Source organism: Dasypus novemcinctus, chromosome 24 (assembly GCF_030445035.2).
Source record: "Dasypus novemcinctus isolate mDasNov1 chromosome 24, mDasNov1.1.hap2, whole genome shotgun sequence".
Lineage (NCBI taxonomy): Eukaryota > Metazoa > Chordata > Mammalia > Cingulata > Dasypodidae > Dasypus > Dasypus novemcinctus.
In genome coordinates, this window is record NC_080696.1 from 8,226,289 (window position 1) to 8,247,076 (window position 20,788).

At 47.8% G+C, this 20,788-nt stretch overlaps 1 protein-coding gene across 2 annotated transcripts in view; it reads right to left on the reverse strand.

Annotated features, from left to right (window-relative positions):
* The window catches only part of PAK5 (p21 (RAC1) activated kinase 5), a 309,974-nt gene that overhangs the window by 12,542 nt on the left and 276,644 nt on the right, over positions 1-20,788 (reverse strand). For both annotated transcript variants that reach the window (XM_058287556.2, XM_071211561.1), the window contains exons 6-8: positions 13,053-13,541; positions 10,437-10,570; positions 5,982-6,108 (exon numbers count right to left, since the gene is read on the reverse strand). In XM_058287556.2, the coding sequence (XP_058143539.1) occupies positions 5,982-6,108; positions 10,437-10,570; positions 13,053-13,541 (750 nt within the window). The remainder of the gene's footprint in view (positions 1-5,981; positions 6,109-10,436; positions 10,571-13,052; positions 13,542-20,788) is intronic.

Here is a 20,788-nt window from a genome sequence, read left to right on the forward strand (position 1 = left end):
GGCTTTTAAAGGTAAGAGTTACACTTTAAAGAAGTGTGATGAACTGTGATAGACAATGTTGAGATTACTGAAGCAGAATAAGTTTAATGGATGAACTTAAAATAGAGATTTAAAAAAAATATAGCCAGGGGACTTTGTGAAAAAGTCTGGGTTAGTTGTAGAAAACAGAAATCCTATGATTGTGCATGCATGTGTGCATGTTTGTGTTTTCACTTCCCCAGCCTGAATGTGAATACATTTGCAGCCCTATGACAGAGAAAGAAGTAAAACAATCTTGCTGATAAATCTTGTTTGCTTTCACATTTAAGAAACCTGAATGATTAAGCAGCTGAATGCATTGGCATTTTTTAAAAAAAATTTCAGTATTTCTAGTGTGGGTTTCTATTTAAAGACATAAAAACAAAACAAAAACCAACCAAACCAACATCCAGAAAACCAAACTGGCACACTGATTATTATCTCCCTGACAAGATGTAAGACAAAGAACCGAAACTCAACATTTGGAAGGAAGGCCTGTTTCTCTGCTGTAGGAATTGAAGTGCTTTTGCATGAATTTTCACCCATCCAACTACATAAAAGAGACAATTTTCTAAAAGAACATAATTGCATACAACATTTGCCCAAATAAATCTGCAAGTAGATAATGAGAACTCAAGTAATGAGTATAATAAAGCACTGTAGGCAGATCTTAAAAGCAAATCACATAGACTCTTAGCTGAACCTTCTTTAAGAATTGTACAACTTGCACAGGAGATCACCTTTGTCTCACTAAGGCAGCTAGGCTAAGAGAACTGTGGCTAGTGCTCCTAAAACTGAAGCTATACCTTGTTGCTTCGGGACCAGACAAGAGCCTAGAGCTTAGAGCCTAGACAAGCTGCTGTTTGGACCTGAGCTCTCGTCCCCTAGAGTGTATCCTGGCTGGGGGATGGGAGGAAGGGGGTAGGAAGGGACAAAAGAGGGTCTCTCCAGGATGCCTACAGGTTTAAAAATAGAACACCCTTGCTTTGTAAAATGCAACCTAAAGAATTCTGCGTCTGCTCCAGGTGTTCAGCTAAGCAGAAGATGACTGTTTCTGCACCTGCTTTCTGGGTGGCTTCCTGCGAGGCAACGGCATTTAAAGTGTATGGCATCAGCATCACCAGGGCACTTGTTAGAAAGATGGATCCCTCGATACCACCCCGGCCTGACAATCAAAACCCCTGGAGGTGGGCCCAGCAGTCTTTTTTAAAACCAGGCTCTCCAGGGAGTTCCGACGCTCAGTCACATGGGAGAACTTCTGCTGGAAGAGGAGCAAAGACCAGGGACAAAAGAATGGCAGGAGGTACCGGAGGTGCCAGCGGAGCGTGATGCCACCAGCTCTGCTGAAGACCACTTCCTCACTGCCAAATCCAAGAGGAGGCAGGGCATCCTAGAGGCCAAACAGCACAGCGCCCTCAGTCGCACCCACGCCATTCGACAGGGTGCAGAGAGGGCCCGGATCTCGACCAGGACTGTGGCACAGTGAGAGAGATGGAAACCTGGCTCTCCTGGCCTTCTGGCTGTCGTGCCAGCACTGGGAAAGCTCCTCTGTGGAGCAGCAGGCAGGGAGGAGAGGCCAAAGTCAGCCGATAGCTCAGAGACTGTTGGAGCTGAAGGAACTGCAGCAAGATATTTAACATACCGGAATCTTTGTTTATTTAAGAAAAGCCCGTGGGAGATAATGTTCTAGGTCTTCTTCTAATTGTAAAATGTTGTAAGTTATTTGAGAGACAACAAAACCCAAATGCTCATGGGAACTAGCAAGTAATAGCAATGAATTAAACAGACTTGGTGGAGACAATGGAAAACTAGGGGCACACACCCCTGGTGAAGAGATACTGACTCCCAGCTGATGGTCAAGGGCAGAACAGGTCATAAAGTCCTGGATGCTGGTCACCGGCCCCCACCTCGCCTCTGCACCCACTTCACGTTCTGTGGGAGATGGGACACGGACATACTGCCTTGTCTCTGGGTGCCATGTTGGTTTGGGGTCCCCAGAAGCACACTCTGACACAGGATCCAGTGCAAGTCGTTGGTTTGTCTGGGAGATATGGGAAACACTGGTGGGGGAGTGGGGGAAGCACGGCAAGGAAGGGAAGACAGCCAATCAGGGGTGAGCTACCCGGCAAGTTACCATGTGAGCAACTAGAGCTTCATTAATCCTGTTGAGGACGTCAGGGAGACTGTGTAGAAGATGCGCCTCACAGTTAGTCCATCTGAGGGTGAGAAAGCTGGGGTACTGATACCCCAGCTCCCATCACTTGTTTGAGGGATGCTTCTTGAGGGGGGTGTTGGACATTCATTCTCTGAAATTTCTAACTTGTCTTGCACTTGACTTTGACCTGCCATGTTTGACTTCAGTCACAGTACTGCCAGGCATTCTGATTTTTCCAGAAATTCTACATAAAAACTCCCAATTTTTAAATTGTGGCAATCAATGAAGGTCAAACAAAACTTGTCTGAGGGCTGAATTTGGCCCAGAGACCACTTGCATATGCATACACAATTTGTGTGTGTATGTGAGTGTATATAGCTCTATGCAATTTTACCACATATGGAGGCTTGTGTAACAGCCACCACTGTACTCTCATCGTTAGACTCCCTTGTGCTACCCCTTCATAGCCACATCCCCCTAGCTCTGAACACCAGCAGCAACTGACATGTTCTGCATCTTTATAATTATGGCTTTTTTCATTAGTGCTACATAAATGGAATTGTGAAGCATGTATCCTTTTGTGAGTGGCTTTTTTTTCAATCAGCATAATTTCCTTGAGAGTCACCCAAGTTCTTGTGTGTATCAATTGTTTGCTCCTTTTTATTGCTGAGCTATAGTTCATCCAATGGATGTGCCCAGTTTGTTTAACTATTCAGCCTTGGAAGGACATTTGGGTGGTTTCCAGTTTTGTGCTATTATAAATAAAACTGCTATGAAAATTTGTGGCAAGTTCCTACATGAAAATAAGTTTTCATTTCTCTGGGATAAATGCCTAAGAGTGCAATTGTCGGTCATATGTAAGCACATTTTCAGTTTTTAAAGCAACTGCCAAACTATTTTCCATAATAGCTGTGCCATTTTACATTACAGTGTATGAGTGAGTGGTGTTGCCACTATTCTCATTTTAGCCATTCTGATAGGTAGGTAGTGATTCCTCATTGTACTTTTAGTTTGTATTTCTCTAATGGCAAATGACATTGAACATCTCCTGGCAGGAAGACCTTATGTGCCAGTCAGTATTTTCCAAAAATGCCCACAATATCTCCTATCTTTCTTCCTATTGAGAAGGATTCTATGTTCCCTCTTCTTTGAATGTGGGAGGCCTGACGACTAGCTGGAAATGATGCCACATGACTCCCGAGGCTAGGTCATAAAAGCACCAGTTCATTGGACTCACCCAGGACAACTATCAAGGAGATGATGATGGACATGACCATCCCAAGGAACAGAGAACATCTACAACCGCAAGCAAGAGAGTCCCATCATCTGCCCCTTGGGATCTAAGCCCCCTTTCAATTAGAGGCAGAGTGGGCATCACCATCCCAGAATCCTCAGGATTGGGAAATGAACAATGGACTAGAGTAGACTTATTATTCTTCTACTATAGACTTATTGTTATTCTAGCAATGGAAGAGCTTTTATCATTGATATGGAGGCAGTGGTCACTAGAGGTTCTGAGAGGAAAGAGGGGAAAAACAGGTGTACCATGGGGGCATTTTCGGGATATTGGAATTGTCCTGAATGATGTTGCAATGAAACAACAGGCTGGTATATAAATGTCATAACTTACAAAATTGAGCAGGAAAGAGTGTAAACTATAATGTAAATTATAATCCACACTTAATGGCAATGCTCCAACATGTGTTCTTCAATTGTAACAAATGTACCACACACTAATGAGGGATGTTGTTAATGTGGGAAAACATGGGAAGTGTAGGGAGTGGGGCATCTGGGAATCCCCTGCATTTTTTATGTAACATTTATGTAAGCTAAATATCTTAAAGAAAAAATTGTTTATAAACCAGTCTTGTGCTCTGTTATACGGCAATAGATAAATGAACATTTCTCCTCTATATAACATATATAACTGGTTAGGATAAAAATATTCTTTCAGTCTTTCCTTGCAGCAGCTACACCCCATCTCTACTTTCTGGGGAAAAAAAATTTTTTTTTTGATCTGTAAAAACTGAAGAAACCCTGGAGCCAATGTGGTGTGCTGTTCTGAAGTGTGACCAAGAGACTCGGGACACACGGCTGAGAGGCACCGGGTCCGCTCGCCCCACTGTTCCACGGCCTGGGTCACTCTCATCCCAGACAGCCAGGTGGACTGCTCCTGCGGCTCTAGGATGCCACTGCGTCATTCTTCTATCCAGCCTCCATCACGGAGTCCCTCCCCGTCACTAGCCATCCTCCTTACGCTGCTAAGCGAATTCATCACAGAAAACCCACCACTTACCACCGCCTGTCTGTGGCGGTTTCATTTGTTTATTATCAGATCCCCGCCTCCCTAAATAAGCTTGAGGGAAGCAGTCATTTTTCTTTGTTCATCCTTAGGTCCTATAAGGCTGGCACACAGTGGGCATTCAGCCAAGATTTATTTAATGAATGAACAAGTCCACAATCAATATGACCGGAGAACACTTCCAACGCGCCAATCCCTGTGAGCTCTTTTCTGGGTATATGGGGGTATAGGAGATGTTTGAGGTCCAAGTTCTGCCTTCGAGAATGGCAGTGGATGATCTAACGATCTTTCATACAATGCTGGTTAAATTACTGAATTATTGCCGGCATCTCGTGTCTGACTTTGATACCTGACATGTACGTAGAGTAAGGAAAACTGCACCACCAATCTCTAGAAACTGGGAAAGGAAACTTGGCTCCAAAGTGCCCTGCTCTCTTAGCTCTGTAAGAGCCAGCCTCCAGAGCTGATTGTGGAGCAGTTCAATGCTTTGCAAATTGTGTTCTAAGGCTGTGAAGGCTTGCTGTCTGAGCAGGGGAGGGTCCCTGCCCTTTGCCTACAGTGTCCCTGCTCTAGTAGGCTCTGTGAAATGGCCACGCATTCCTTCCCTCCCTATATCCATGTCCTTCTGCAATGTGACTTTGCAACCAACAAGAGGTGGATTCTGTCTCCCTATTCCTTGAACCCTGGCTTGTGCATATGACTTGTTTCACCTGATGGCGCATTGGCAAATGTGACCTAAGCAAAGGGTTGAAAAGTTCTTGAGCACTGGGTCCTGCCTCTTGTGCTGCTCTTGCAAACCTTGCACAGCCAAGTGGGAATAAGCTGGGACTTGTCCCGTTGGAGACAGGGCCACACAGCCCAGTACTTCACTTCCCCTGCTGAGAGCCAGCCAGCCCCGCCCCCCACAACTTCAGGCTGACCACAATGCTTGAGGGAGCTCAGCTGACACCACATGGAGCAGAGGTGAACTGTCCCAGCTGAGCTCAGCTCAAGTCGACAACTGAATTATGAGCGAATGAATGGTTTTCATCTGAAGCCATAAAGTCTTAGGGTAGTTTGTTATATAGCAAAAGCTGACAGATATGTGCTCCCATACATTTTTTAAAAATCTCTTGCAAAAAAACAAGACGTAAAACTATCTAAAACTATCCAAGTGAAGTTTGTCTTCTATTTCCTGCAGGACCTCTGAGCAATGCATATCCCCTCTAAGAGGGTAGACGCAGTCCTGGAAAAGTCAACTCCTTTCCTCCAACAAAAATAGGAAGCTGGCAGGAAAAAAAATTCCATAGTTTCCAATGTTAGGGTGGAAAGTGATCTGTCAAATTCAGGTCAGGTAATTCTGACTAACAGGATAACAAAGAAGCCGATAATTCCCTCTTCGTAAGCCTTTTGGTAGGTGTCATGTGATTAAGAAAATTAGAGTTATGAGATAGCGTGAAGAGGAAACTGCTCGTGACAGGTGACATGAGAAGGTAAATTCCAGAGGGGCCAACCGTGACCTCTTACCCGGCCGTCACTCGTCAGGAGGATGGAGTCGCTCTTGATGTCCCTGTGAATCACTCCCTGGTTGTGAAGGTAGGAGAGGGCTCTAAGAACCGACAGACAGACGGTCGCTATCTGCTCTTCGTTCATTCTATAAAGGAGAGAACATGAAAGGACAGGTTTAAGAACCTCTTTGAGATGATCCAGAGGCAGCTTCCTGGCATTCTGGTGAACCAGTCCACGCTCTTGAGCCCGTGTCTGACACATCTTGCAGGCAGAGAAAAAGAAGTTTCTGGTCTCTTAATCCCAGAACACGGCTTGGCACTGAGGATGACAAGGGGCAACTCTAAGGCAAAGGAAAGAGGCCCCATCTGTTGGTTTTTGGGTGGTTAATGCCAGTGTACCTCCATGGACTCTTACAGATAATTCTTTAAGCAAGGACAAACCCCCAGGGGCTTATGGAGGGAGAACACTTGGTGTCAGTGCCCTGGGGCCCCAGGTATGGCTGCAGGTAACCTTTAGCTTTCTAGGGTCTCCATTTCCTTAGCAGCTGCATTTCTCTTGGGCTGACCTCAGGCAAAGTGGAAATTGGCCATTTAAGTTCTCACTTCCGAGACTTTTCCTTGCTCCCCATTGGCCCTTCCTCTCCCATTTCTGGGAACTGCAGCTTTAATTGCTCCAGATCCCTTCTGTCAGAAGGAAATCAGGCCTGAGAGTTACTAGCCCCTGAGCGTGAATGGAGGGATTTTCATGAATGGGCCACGGGAATGCGAAAGCCCACGCACAGCCCTGCGTGTGCCCCATCTCATAGCTGCACCCCGGCAAAGAAGGTAGTTCTGGTTTTGGACAAAGAAATTGAGGTCAGATGACTTGTCCAAGGTTGCACAGCTAAGAAAGGGGTCAGGTTATGGTTCAGGCCTGTCTCTTTTTGAGCTCGAAGCCCAGGCTTTTCTACCTTTTCTGTCTACTGCACTGCCTTGCAACTCAAGAGATCTGCGCAATGAGTGGCATAGGTAAGCCACTGAAGAATCTAGATAGGAAGAACTATTTGGACATCAGGGAATGCTTAACATCCTCAAAATTACTCACCTGCCTAACTCATCTAGGTCTAAAACTTCCTTCCTATCACAGAGATACAGAAAACAGATGGGTAAGAAATCCTAAAACAAGCTATTATGCAAACAGGGGGGGTCAGCAGGAGACACAGAGGGTCTACTTGGCCAGAGCCTATGCTGAAGGATGCCTTGGAAATCCCAGTAACCCAGGAAAACCTTAGCTCAGTGGGACGAGGAAATGGAGGGCCTTGGACCTGAGCTTCAGTCTTGTTGATGCCAGCAAACCGCGATGTGTTGATGCTGGGATTCCAAGTAAAATCAGAGGAGATGACCAATGAGGAGAGCAGTGGAGGGATAAAGAGACCAGCCCTCCCCTTCACAGAGGATCCTGCAGAGATGAATTGGTTCCATACAAAGGCAAGTGAGAAGAAACATTCCTGCCTGAAATGCAGAGGGAGCCTGAAACCTTTGGGCTCCGGCTTTGTGGTAAGTGTGCCAGTCACTGTGTGGGACCATCTCTGAGGTTTCGAGCAGCAGCAGCTGGGAAAAGCTCAGATGTGCCTTTTTTTTTTAGATTTTTTTAGATTTATTTATTTATTTATTCCCCCACCCCCCACCCCAATTGTCTGTTCTCTGTGTCTATTTGCTGCGTGTTCTTTGTTCGCTTCTGTTGTCAGCGGCATGGAAATCTGTGTTTCTTTTTTTTGTTGTATCATCTTGTTGTATCAGCTCTCTGTGTGTGCAGTGCCATTCCTGGGCAGGCTGCACTTTCTTTCGTGCTGGGTGGCTCCCCTTACGGGGTGCACTCCTTGCGCATGGGGCCTCATGGCACAGCACTCCTTGCGCACATCAGCACTACACATGGGCCAGCTCCACACGGGTCAAGGAGGCCCGGGGTTTGAACCGTGGACCTCCCATGTGGTAGACGGACGCCCTAACCACTGGGCCAAGTCCGCTTCCCCAGATGTGCCTTACGGTAAGTTTTCTTGGAATCCAAGGGGTTTGAGTTCTTTGAAGCAGGCATAAAATTCTTTATAGGTTGGCTATAACAAAACAAGTAATTGTATCTGAGCCTCCATTACCAACTAGGGGATCACCTAGAGCTCACATATGTGACAAATGCTAGGGAAGGATTCCTACTGCAGGGGCTTTATAAATGTACAGAGCCAACTGGAGAAGGGCTGGTGCTTTCTACTTCTGGTAGGGGAGAAAGATGCCTCATTTCTTACCTCAACCCCAAATTCAAACCTGGTTCTGTCAATTATTAAGTATGGGAACTTGAGCAAGACATTTCTCATTTCTAAATTGTTGCTTCGTCCTCTGACAGACAGGTGCATCAATACCTGCATTAAAGAGATGAATGCATGAAGAACCTGGCTGTGCTTAGAACTTTCCTTCTCTTCTGGAACCCTTTCTTTCCTGGAATTAGTAGGATGTAATTGAACAAGATGCTGCGTTAGTGCTCAAACTTCAGTGTGCTTAAGAAACACCTGTACCTTGGGCTAGATTTTGGATTCTCATTCAGGAAGCGCAGGCTGGGGCCCGAGATTGCCTGCGAGTCTGCATTTCTCCTAAGCTCCCAGGTGAGGTCAGTGCTGCTGATCCTTAGATCACACGTTGTGTAGCAAGGGGTTAGGTGTTTTATCAATCAGTCCATCAACCGATCAATCAAGCATCTACTGAATATCTACTCTAAGAGGCTCTCTTAATTTATCAGTTTAAGGCTTTCAGATTCCAAATATTCATGGCATTCCTTGATACACAATTTCCTAATGCTTTCCAGAGCTACTGTGCCCTTATGGGAAACTGGGTTGGCCAAACTGGTGGGAGAAGATGACAATGGACTCCAGCCAGGCTGGGCTTTAAGCAGCACTTGCTACAAAATAAGATTTGAAAGAACCGCGACAAAGGGCGAGCTCTGGAGAGACGTGCAGCTATCTAATGCTCCCCCAAGGCAAGGAAAAGCCCCTCCCTTGGCCATATTTTTATGAACTGTTTTACAGGCAAAGCACATTTGTCTTGTTCTTAGGTCTCTTCAGTACATTTGTTCCTATAAGTTCTTAGGTATTTTTGTAGGCAGAGAGGGGTGTGTGTCCTGGGGCTCCCCCAACAGGAAGCTGCCAGCTGCAGAGTCCACTGGAAGTGGTCAGGGGCTTTGCTCACGCCCCTTCATTTCTAGAAGGCCCACTGCAGGCTGAGAGCTGTTGCAGGCACGACTGAAGCTCTGCTTCCTTCCAGTGGCCAAACAGTAGCACACTTGAGCCCCCACGGGGTCCGCGATGCTTTCTGGCTGCCTTGCTTTCCCCTATTGTTGCTCACTGGATCCACTTCGATTTGGGCACCATTCTGGAGACTCCAGCTAATGCCCAATGCCCTTCCTTCATGACATCATGACAGTGCTCTCTTAACTCTTTGGCATGTGATGTGTCAGCAAGACCAACCTTCAAGTTTTCCAAACACACACTCTGTTTTCTATGTCTGTGCCTCAAAACCCAGCTACCAAGTAGTGGTCTGGGAACAGCAGCCCTGGTGTCCCCTGGGGGCTCCTGGACAAGCCCCTCCCACTTAGCAGGTGCTGCACAGGTGATTCCTGGGCATAGCAGAGTCAGAGAAGCTGCCTAGCACTTACTCTTTCTTCTGCCTTTGTCTCCCACTCGCCTTCTTGGAAAACCACTCACCTCTCAACACCCATTTCAGGCATCACCTTATATCGGAAGTCTTTCCTGATAGGGACACTCAGGTATTCTTCTGTGCTACTTATCTACATTTTGCACAGGTATTGTATTTATTTCTTCTCTGTGACTTCCCTCAGGGAATGCATCTGAGCCTTATTCCTTTGCATCCTCTGTATCCCCAGCATTCAGGAAAGAGCCTGGCACAGAAGAGGTGCTCAGTAAGCACTTCATGAACAAGCCTCAACGGACACAGCAGATAGCAAGAAGCTGAGGCCATGGGCTGGTAATCAATCTTTGTTACTTGCGAGATGATTTTAACCCAGATTTGAAGGCTTTCTCCTCTTACATTCATTAGTATGATACAAAACTTTGAGCATCCACCTGCCCCTTCCACACCGGGTGGTGTCAGCACACAGCAATGACACAGGACTTCAGGTGAACAAAATTCAACTTTCAAAATCTGCACAGGTGACAGGGGATTCTATTATTTGTCACTGAAACTTCCTTCTCGGCAGCTTGCTGATTTTAAATCAATGGACTGGCAGAGGGCGGGGACGATGCTAGTTGAATGAGTGCACTGTACACGCCTTGAATTATAAAAGGCACTTTGGGAAACACAAGGGAAAGGTTAGTGTTCCCTGCCTCCAAACGCTTTTCTAAGGGTTCATGAGTTGAGTCACTGAGGCTTCAACCTGGATAAGAGCAATACGTACCTGGAATGGTTTTTCTGCATAATAAACTTAGCTTACCTGGTATGAGTAACGATGTCTGTCAAGGCACCACCTTCTAGAAATTCCATGACCACCCAGAGTTCATCGCCGACGAGATAGCTGTTGTACATGTCGACTACGTTGTCGTGGTGGTAATCCCGCATGATTACAACCTGGACAAAAGGGAAAGTAGGCTTTGACTTGTGACGGTGAAATCTGGCTTCTTTTGCCCTCAGGGCCACACCTGCTTATCAGTTCAATTGATTGGGAAGTATCGGTTGTGGGGGAATCTATTCAGCAATCTATAACAGACCCAAAAAATGGCATTGAGGGGAGCTAGTGGAAATACAAAAAGGATCGAGTGATTCATTTGGGAGAAATTGGGCCTGTCCACTGGACCTTGGAGAGAGGGACCAACAGGGAGGGAAGTCAGGTAGAACCCTGGGAAGGTCTGCACTGGCGAGGGGGCATTTAGGGGACTTCTAAGGGGGGTGTGACATCCCTATGGGTCCATCAGAGGCACTGCGCACCCTCCCCTGTGGCCACCCTGGCAGAAGGCTTGCCATCTTATGGTGAGCCCCTAAGAGAATGAGGCAAGCAGTGATTAGGTGTGGGGGGGCCAGAAGACCCCTTTCAGCTTTCCTTGGGAGAAGATCTGAGTGGAGTCTGCATACAAGACTGTACCTCGAAGGCAAGAACGAGTGTGGCCTCGGCATTGCAAGCATTTAATTTGCTTGTGCTGGCTGGAGAGAACTCCCAGGAATTGTTGCCCGGTGGCTGCCTCTCTTTTCAGATGTAGTCGTAAATAATAAATCCGAGTCATTTATTCGCAGACATTGTGCTGTCTGTTCTGGCATTGTGGTTTGGAAATAAATTCCAGAAATTAGGAACTAAGGATTGGGAAGCTCATCAGTGCTCTCTGAGAGATTCAGAGCATGGGAAAGAAATGAGCACTGTGTACTAATCAGACAACCTCTGCCTGCTTTGGAGGGCACTTTCACAGTAGAAAGCAACAGAGGTCAAGAGACTCTGGAAGGTTCTGAGAGTTACGAGATGTGAGACAGACATATTATGTAATGTTAGAATCCTGACTTCACAGCTGGAGGACTTAGCTTCCCCACCCACAAAAGATCACCTCTTTCCCCAAAGTCCCCCAAAATTATGAAAGGAATATTACCTCTAAAATGTGTTTCCGGGACATAGGTACTCACAGTTCCCCCACTGATGTGTACTTGAGACCTCTCAAGTGATAGGCAAATTTAAAAGGCATACAAGTGAGTGGAAAAACATATGCAACAAATAAACAGTAAAGGGTAAATTCCTTAATATACAAAGAGCTTTTAAAAATCAGTAAGAACGGTACCACTCTAACTGAAAACTGTGTAAAGGGCATATATAGTTCCATGAAGAATAAAAACGCCCTATAAACAAGTGAAAATAAATTCATTCTCACTAGTAATAAAATGCTAATTAAAATAGTAAGATTTATGTATGGTTATCAGATTAACAGAGATAATATGGTAGTATTCAATGTCAGGACTAATACTGAAGGTCCAAATTGGTACAAACCTTCTGGAAATCAATGTTATATATCATTTCTCTAAGAAACATTTACACGTCATTTCATCTGTTCATTCCACTTCTAGGAAGCTAAGAAAACTATCAGATATGAGGCCAAACACTTATGTGCAACAACACTAATTGCAAAATTATAAAAGTGACAAACTGGAACCAACATAAACCAGAGACTGTTGTAGAGAATTTGTTGTGTACATATGATAGAAGACTATTAGGACATTAAAATGATGCTTTAGATACATATTTACTAGGAGAATACCTTAAGTATGACATTAAATACAACTGGAAATTATTAAACTACATATATAGAACTCTTCCCAATAAAAGAGATATGTAAACAGAAAAAAGAAGGAAAGGAAATACTGAAATATTAATGTAGGTTATTGCTTGGTTGTGAGGTAATTGGAATTTTTCTGTATTCCCCAAGTTTTCAAAGGAAGAATTATTACTATTTTAGAATGAGAAAAAAATTTAAAGTTCCTAAAGGATGAGAGCCAATCCATTTCTCATCCATTTACTGGGATTTAAAACAGTATCTACAGAGAGTATAACAGGGTATTACCCTGTATGGGAATATGGGCATGAGTATGCCTCTAGCTCCATCTCTATCTTTTGGTTAATCCATCAACTGATCAATCTAGTTAGCTAGTTGTATAATCTATCTATCTATTGATCTATCGATCTATCAATCAATCGGTCTATTGATCTATCATCTATCCATGTCAATAGACAGTGTAGCATAAGGATTTCAAACCTGGTAGACAAAAGATTCAATCGCAAATCAGCCTGAGCTTATTGTCCCACCCCGGGTAAGTCTCTTAACCTGTCTGTTGCTAAAAGGGCGATAACATTTTCCACTTCCCACAGCTGTCGTGAGGATCACTGCTTAGCTCAGGGGCAGCACACAGGAAGTACATTATAAATGGGAACAGCCTACATGCTTAGGAAAAGACCAGAAGGTGGGACGAAGGGGGATGCTATTTTTGTCTTTATAGTCATTGCCTTCCTGATGTTCCAAATGTGTAGGTACTATGTGTGGCATGGGAAGTAAGTGCTGGATAAGAGAGAACCACGCACCTCATTAAAAAGCAGCTCTCGCCTCTGCTGCTTCCGGAGGTCCATCTTCTTCACTGCAACTTGCTTCCCGGTGTGTCTCTCGGTGGCGATGCACACAATCCCGGTGGAGCCCTCCCCGATTTTGATGAAGTCGTCCAAGTACTCCCTGGGGTCTCCTGGGCTGACCACCAGCTGCAGGGCAGCCCGGAACTGTTCGTGGGACACCCTGGAGGGCTGCTGGTCTGCGGAGGAGCCCCAGCTGGGTGGGGGGTAGGAGCTGGAGGAGATGCTGAGAGAGCTCAGGTAAGAGGCCGTGGAGATGTACTGGGAACTGCTCTGCAGGGAGGGGTGGTGGTACAGGGTGGCTTTGTGGTAGCCCGGCGGGTACTGGGGGCTGCTGGAGGAGCAGCCCACTTTGCTTTGACTTTGAGGTAGTTTGGCGGGGCCCCTGGGGTAGGTAGATCCTGACAGTGGAGGGCTGACGACCAGCTGGGCGCGATCGTAATCCACCTGGGAAGACAGAAGCGGACAGAGGACGCTGAGGTGTCGCGTCTACCTGCCACCCCACAGCTGGCCACGCGAAGGGTGGCTGGGGCTTACCTGGCGGGCCCAGGGTCTCTCCTGCTCCCACCCTTTATCAACCCTCCCAACCTCCCCATACGTTCAACCGTAAAAAGGAATGAAGTTCTGATACGTGCGACTATCTGGAAGAACCCAGAAGACATCACATTGAGCGGAAAGAGCCAAAAAGACAAAGATTGTGTGGGATACCTAGGATAAGCACACGTCATAGAGACAGAGACAGGGTAGCAGGTATGGAAGTGGAGTGGGGAAAGGGGAAAGGGGAGTCAATGAGTGCAGAATTTTTTAAAAAAATTTTTGTCTTTTTTTAAAAGATAAACAGATCACACAAAACATGTTAAAAAATGTAAGAGGCTCCCATATACTCCACTTCCTGCCCCCTCCCCCCACATCAATATCCCCTTTCATTAGTAAGGGGTGCAGAATTTTTGATGGAGGTTTTGGAAGAGTGGGAGAAATGGATGTTGGTGATGATAATACACTATTGTAAATGCAAGGAATACCAACAGACTTGCGTTTGAAAGTGAAGGAGTGGGAAATTTCCAATAGTATTAATATACTGAATAAAAGAAAAGGTAACAAAAAATCTTCAGATTCAAATGCAAGTAGTGAGAGACCATCCCAGGAGTGATGAGACGAGACAGGGAAGGGGAACGTGCCGAGGAGGGTGAGCTTTCCAGCAAGGTCCCCCCGAGGCCCTGGAGCCCAGTGCCGCAGGCGGAGCCGGGCAGAGCCGCGCTTCGGAGCTGCCCCAGATGGGCCGGGCGGGGCCGTCTCTGCACCTGCTCCTCCGACTTGACGTCTGCTTCCGGGAACATGAACCCAGCAGCCAGAGGCAGCCCTGGTCCCAGCACTGGCGGCATTGGGGCAGGTAATTCTTTGTCGTGGGGACTGTCCTGTTCACTGTAGGCTGTTTAGCAGCACCCTGACCTCCACCCACTAGATGCCAGGAGCACCTCCTCCCCCGGGACCCTCTTCTGCAGTGACAACCGAGGGGGTCTTGAAATGTTGCCCAATGGCCCCTGGAAGAGTTTCTTCAAAACTGCCCCTGTTTGAGAACCAGCACCTTAGTCAAAAGAACGTCACCCTGGCGGACAGAAGCACAGGTGACAGCGATGGGGCTGGCCCACCAGCAGCCGCTACACTTGGGGAAGTCCTGCCCCCACGCAGGTGCACTGCAGGGGGCACAGGAGCGCACGTGGGCTAACGTTCAGGGTGTGTTTGTGGTTTCCGCCCTGTTCCCTCACTGAGGAATGAAAGGCTCCATCCCTCATTCAGGATCCTGGGCTTCTGCTCTCATTTTGGGGAGGAACATGAGGAGGGGGCGGCCCTGATCTGTCCTCCTGAGCTCCTGCTCCAGGTGGTAGGAGCTGGCCCCGCTCCTAAGGAGAAGAGGGGTAGAGAGGGAAGTGCCGGCAACGTACGCAGAGTTCTCACCAAATAAATAAAAGCAGAACCAACGAGAGTAACCAATCTTGGCAGGGGTGTGTGTGAGAAGGTTATTTCCTCAAGAGGACCCCAGCCATGAACGTTCCACGCTGGTTTTGAAGAGGACTGGAGAGTGCTTAGTGGAGGAGAATGGGGAGGGCAGGCAGGGCTGGGGCCGGGGACACCTGCCAGGGGCTGTCCTCTTCTGACCGTCGCTGTAGGTTCCAGCAGTCCCTCCCCGGAAGGCAGCAGGGAGGAGCTCTGGCCACCCTTGGAATGCCTGGGGCCAAGGAAGGGAATAGCCCACTGGGTCTGCCCCTTTCGCCTCCCTGCTCAGGGCACACAGTACTCAGCGAGCAATGCACACCTTCCCGCAAGACCCTGCTGACAGCTCAGTGCCCATTCGGCAGAGGTGCCGAAAGCAGGTTTGTGCTTCCACCCTGCTGGGATATCTGGGGCCCATTTACTTGCCCCACCCAAGGATCTAGGTCTGCACAGCGCAGACCTAGATCCTCGGGCTATTAAAATTAAATTAAAATACAATGAAATAAATGAACATGTCAGTTCTTTGGTTACACTAGTCACATTTTAAGTACTCCGTGGCTACTGCATTGGACAGCACTGTTCCAGATGAAATGACCACTCCCACGTAATGTATTCATTCCTTCATCAAACTGAGATGAATTCATTACACAAGCGTTACGTTCTAAGCACTGTTTTAGGCCTGGGGAGGGTCTAGCAATAATCAAAATGGATGGTATCTCAGCCTTCTGGAATTTACATTCTACAGAGGCAGACGATAACCAAGTAGATCAATAGATCCACAGCATGTGGCTTAGTAGTGACAAGATAAGAAGTAAAGCAGGACGAGGGTGATGAGACAGATGCGGTGCCATCTTGGATGGGGTCACCAAGGAAGGCCTAAGGGGGTGTCAGCTGAGCAGAACCCTGGCCGAAGGGAGGGAATTAGCCCTTGGATGGCCCAGGGAACACGGCGGTCCAGGCGGAGGGAGCAGCCCCTGGCGGGATACTTGAGGCCCAGCAAGAAGGCCGGTGTGGCTGGAGCGGAGCGGCAGGCAAGCTGCAGGAGGGACAGGGAAGCAGCCAGGGCCCAGGGCATGCAGACCGTGGCAAAGATGTGGGCTTTTGCTTTGGTCCAGATGGGAGCCATTGGGGGTTGCTGAGCAGAGGAGGGATACTACCTGACTCTCTCTGGATGCCGGAGCAGAAGAGACTTTGGTGCCAAGGTGGTGGCAGGCATGCTGGTTAGGTTACTGCAGGCAGTGTTGGCTGAGATTAGGGTGGTTGCTCTAGATAGGGCAGGAAATGGTGGGATCCGAGGCAGGGTCTGAAGATCGAGCTGGCAAGATTTGCTATGGATTGCATGAAGAGTCCAAAAGACAGGAGATGAAGATGAGTCCCAGGACTTCAGCCTGGGCAATAGGCCGTGTAATGATCCGAGGGACACAAAGGCAGGAGTGGGCTCCTGGGGCGGGGTGACCAGCCTCCAAAATAGCTCCAAATGCTCCTGCCTCCTGGTATCCGTATCCTTGGGTAGTCCTTGCCCCAGTTTGTATCAGGGTTGATCTGTTTGATCAAAAGAAATCAGCGGAAGTGATGGCAAGTGCCTTCGGAGGCCAGGTCAAAGAAGGCATCGTGGCTTCTTTGTGCTCTCTCAGGTCACTTGTTCTGGCTACCCCCAGCTTCCATGTTGGGAGGACACACGAGCAGGGACAGGAACTGAGAGGCCTCCTGCCAAGAGCCAGCTGGGAAGCGAGTCCTTCTGCCAACAGCATGCCAGCTATCTTAGAAGGAGACCTCCTAGCCCCATTTGGCCTCAGATGACTGCGGTCCTGGCTGACGTCTTGACTGCCACTCATGAGAGAACCAGGCCAGAAGCCTCTGGCCACGTCTCGTCCAGAGGCCTCACACACAAACTGGGTGAGGAGTCAATGTTTGTCGTTGTAAGCCACGAAGTTTTAGTATATTACACATCCATCACTAGCTAATACATGGGGAGAACTCAAGAGTTCTGTTGGGCCAGGTAAAGTGTACGAGGGTTCTTAGCCATCCACGTGAGATGTCACTTAGGTGGGTACATTGTGCCTGCCTTGGTTCAGGGAAGAGCTGAAGCTGGAGATACAAATCTGAGCATCATCATGCTGCCTGCAGGTCTAAGGACGCCAACATTTAGAAACTAGAAAGGGCAGCCAGGAGGCAGGAAGAACAGCCTGCGAGCCAGGGGCCGCAGAGCCGAGGGAGGAAAGCCTTTCAAGACAGAAGGAGTCATGAACCGTCACCCTGAGAAGGGAAGGAGGACGAGCCTGTTGTTCATGGGATCTGATGACCTGGTGTCATTCTGGAAGAAGGCAGGTGTCCCAGACTCCAGCCCCATCACACTGCACAGGGGGATGCAAATCCCATCAGGCCAGAGAGCAAGGTCTGCACACAGTGGGCCCTTGAAAATTGCCCCATGGCACCATTCTCAGCTCTTCTTCACTGTTCACGGCAGTGCTGCCCCGCGGCACCTCCCGGCGGTGTGGCCCCTCCTGGCCCTGGGAGTGCCCGGCTCTGCTCCAGAGAGCTCATCCACGCAGACAGCCTCCGCCCAAGAGCACAGAGGACAGCTGAGTGCAGAGCAGAATCTGCTGTTGGGAAACATCCTTAGGAGTGAGTTCGGACTTTATATGGCTTTCATCAAATCACTAAGCCTCCGAGCCTCAGTTTCCTCTCCTGTAAAATGGGGATCCTAACACATTCCTTGTGAGGCTTCCCTGTGATAACCTAGAGAGTGTTTAAGAGAACAGGATATGGATTCAAAAACATGTGTCTGTCATTTAAAGCTGGGCCATATTGAGCAGATTATTTAAACTCCCTGTGCTTCAGTTTCCTCATCTGTAAAATGGGAGGTACAATAATAACTACATCACAGATCACTGTGAATTCTAAAGGATCAAGGTGTAGGAAAGAATATGAACAGCGAGTGGTCAATAAATATTAGGTATTGCTATTATTGTATAAAGTTCCTAGCACTGTTCTGGAAATGTGAAAAAAAAAAGTGGTAACTACAATATTAATAAAAACTAGCTGACTTTCACTGAAGACATACTATGTGTTGGTGGCAAGGTACCTTTAATTATGATAGGTGGAATATTATATTATAATTAAAATGTTATACGAAAAACACTAAGCCTCTGTGTTGCTGTGTGTGTGTTGGGGTGTGTGTGTGTGGTGGAGGTATAATTTAGACAACTGGATTCTTCCTTTATAAGAAGCTAAAGGTTAGGCAAGTCCAGTTTAATCTCAAGATCAGGGGTCAAGAAGTGGACCTCGGACTTTTCTTTTTGAGTGTGTCTTGAGACAAAGTCCTCTCTTCCTGTGTTTTCCTTTGAGGATTTGCTCTTGTGTTTTAAGTGAAGTTGAATTCATTTCCCACAAGCGTTTATATGCGATCTCTGAAGACTGACTAAAACGAAGAAAGCTGTATCCTGGGAGACTGCCAAAGGTCGCCTCACGCGTCGTTCGGCCACTTTTCTTCCTTCCTGTCTGGGAGCCGCGTTACTAGAGTCCATGTTTAACCTACGAGCGGCATGCGGCCAGGAGAGCGCAGCCGTTGGCGCGGAGGAGACGATGTCCAGTCAGAGATGGAGCAGAGGTGTCCTCCGCGAGCCAGAGGCCTCGGAAATCGGGTCTTTGAGATGAAACGCTGTTGTCGTCTTTTGTGGCCGCTGGAAAGAGGCTGCGGCTCTTAAATAATTAGCCACGTGCGAGAAACTTCTACTGTGAGAGAACAGGTTGCCTTCCTCCAGGCTCCCAGCCGTTCAAGAAGAGGCTGGTGGGAAAGTGGCTGACTTCACGAAGGAGGAACGCGTGCGCGACCCTGTTTGGGGCTGTCGTTGCCAGAACGTGGCATTCGGTTGGGTCTTGGTGACACCCCTGTGGGTTCCTCGATGGGGAGCCTCACTGACCCACAGAGCTGCAGCAGACCTCACTCTTCTTTTGCTTTGAGGCAAGTGGGGGCAATTTATTCTATTTTATAGGTAACAAAACTGAGGCTCTGGGAGATGAAACTGCCCCCAAGGAATCAAGACGAATGGCCCCATATTCCCCAGAAGATTCCATGACCCAATCTCCTACACAGGTCAGCCCTTTGTGGCCAGGTGGAGGGTGTCTAGATGTCCCACCTGTCAGTACGTGGCACCAGAGCCCTGCTTTCTTGCCCACCTTGGCCTTTCTCCCATTAGATGCCATTGCTTGGTCCGTGGAATCGAGGCTGGGGCCCCCTCTCCTTGCCGAAAGGCAGAGCATTTATTTCCTGGGAGCCTTCCATGAAGCAACTGCTCCATGAGAACTCAAACCCTGCCGGAGTGATAGATGCTATGCCCACAATCATACGTGACATTTATGGCACACTCTCCATGTTCCAGCCATTGTCCAAACCACTTTAGGTGCATTCTTACATTTAAACCTCAAGTTACGCGATGAGATAGGCCCCAGAATTGTCCATTTCATGGACAGGGGACTGAGGCTTAAGTAGGTCTCACAGGTCCCAAAGTTGCTAAGAAGCAGAGCTGTGATTCAAAGCCAGGGCACTTTAGAACTTGGGCCCATGGTGCGTTCACAGAGAGACGCTCCAGTGAGAAGAGGGGGAAGGTGGCCAGGCCAGGGGGGGCACCGCGGGGAGGGAAGCTAATGAGATGGAGCCTGGGTCTGGTGCTTCACTGGGCACCCAGGTGTTGGAGCAGCCTGGAGCAAGATGCAAGAATTAGGCCACAAATGATGGATGATCACGCCTGGGGGAGGGGGAGGGAAGGAAAATTAAGGGATTTTTTTAAAAAGCCTTGGCTTAGGGAAATCAGCTCAAAAAAAAAAAAAAAAAAAAAAAGGGATCCCAGAAATGTGGGTCGAGTTGATCATCTGCGAAGGTAACTCATCCTTCCTATTTCTGCTGTGGTCAGAGCGGAACTTGCACTCAGCGACGAGAAGGACTTTGAGCCAAGCTCGCTTCTGAAACAAGGCCTGCTTGCCTTCTTACACGACCTGTGCACTTTCACAATTATCTAATTCTCTTACTCTAAATTGTCTTTCCCATCATATCCTAGTGGATGGACCAGAAATGATGGATTGGTCCACAAATCCTATTATACACACCCATACATTCCCACGTGAGAAAGGCTTTTGAAGGAGTAAAGCTTGAACTGTGCAACCTTCTCCCTAACCTGGTTTATAAATAATTCTAGGAAAAAAGGAGTACCTCTGGGGTCCAGATGAGCAGGCTTACAGCACCGCGGGCGAGGAGCCGAGGGCCCCTCCAGTGAGACCGCAGTGCAGGGAAGTGGGCCAGCGAGAGCACGGGTGTTTAAAAGTGTGCCCATGTGCCTCCCCTCACAGGCTTCTACCCTCACAGGACTTATCGTCAAGGGCGCGGGGGGCAGAGCGCAGTGCGGGGAAGCCACGAGGCAGGAGAGGAAACAATGAAGAGCCGGCGCAAAGGCTTTTCTCTCCATCCTTTCGAAGGAAGCAACTTCTCAGAAACCAGACCGCGCTCTGCACACTTTTCAGGGGATTTCCATATGGCACATGATAAGAAGAGAAGACGCGCTCCATCGCTGTGCCGATTAGGACACAGGCTGCCAAACTGCTCAGCTGCACTGTGACAAGGACGCTAACTGTCACTGAAAATCGGATTCATCCTGAGAAGAAATTCTTTCTACAGGACTCTTGAAATACTGAAAGAATAGACACGA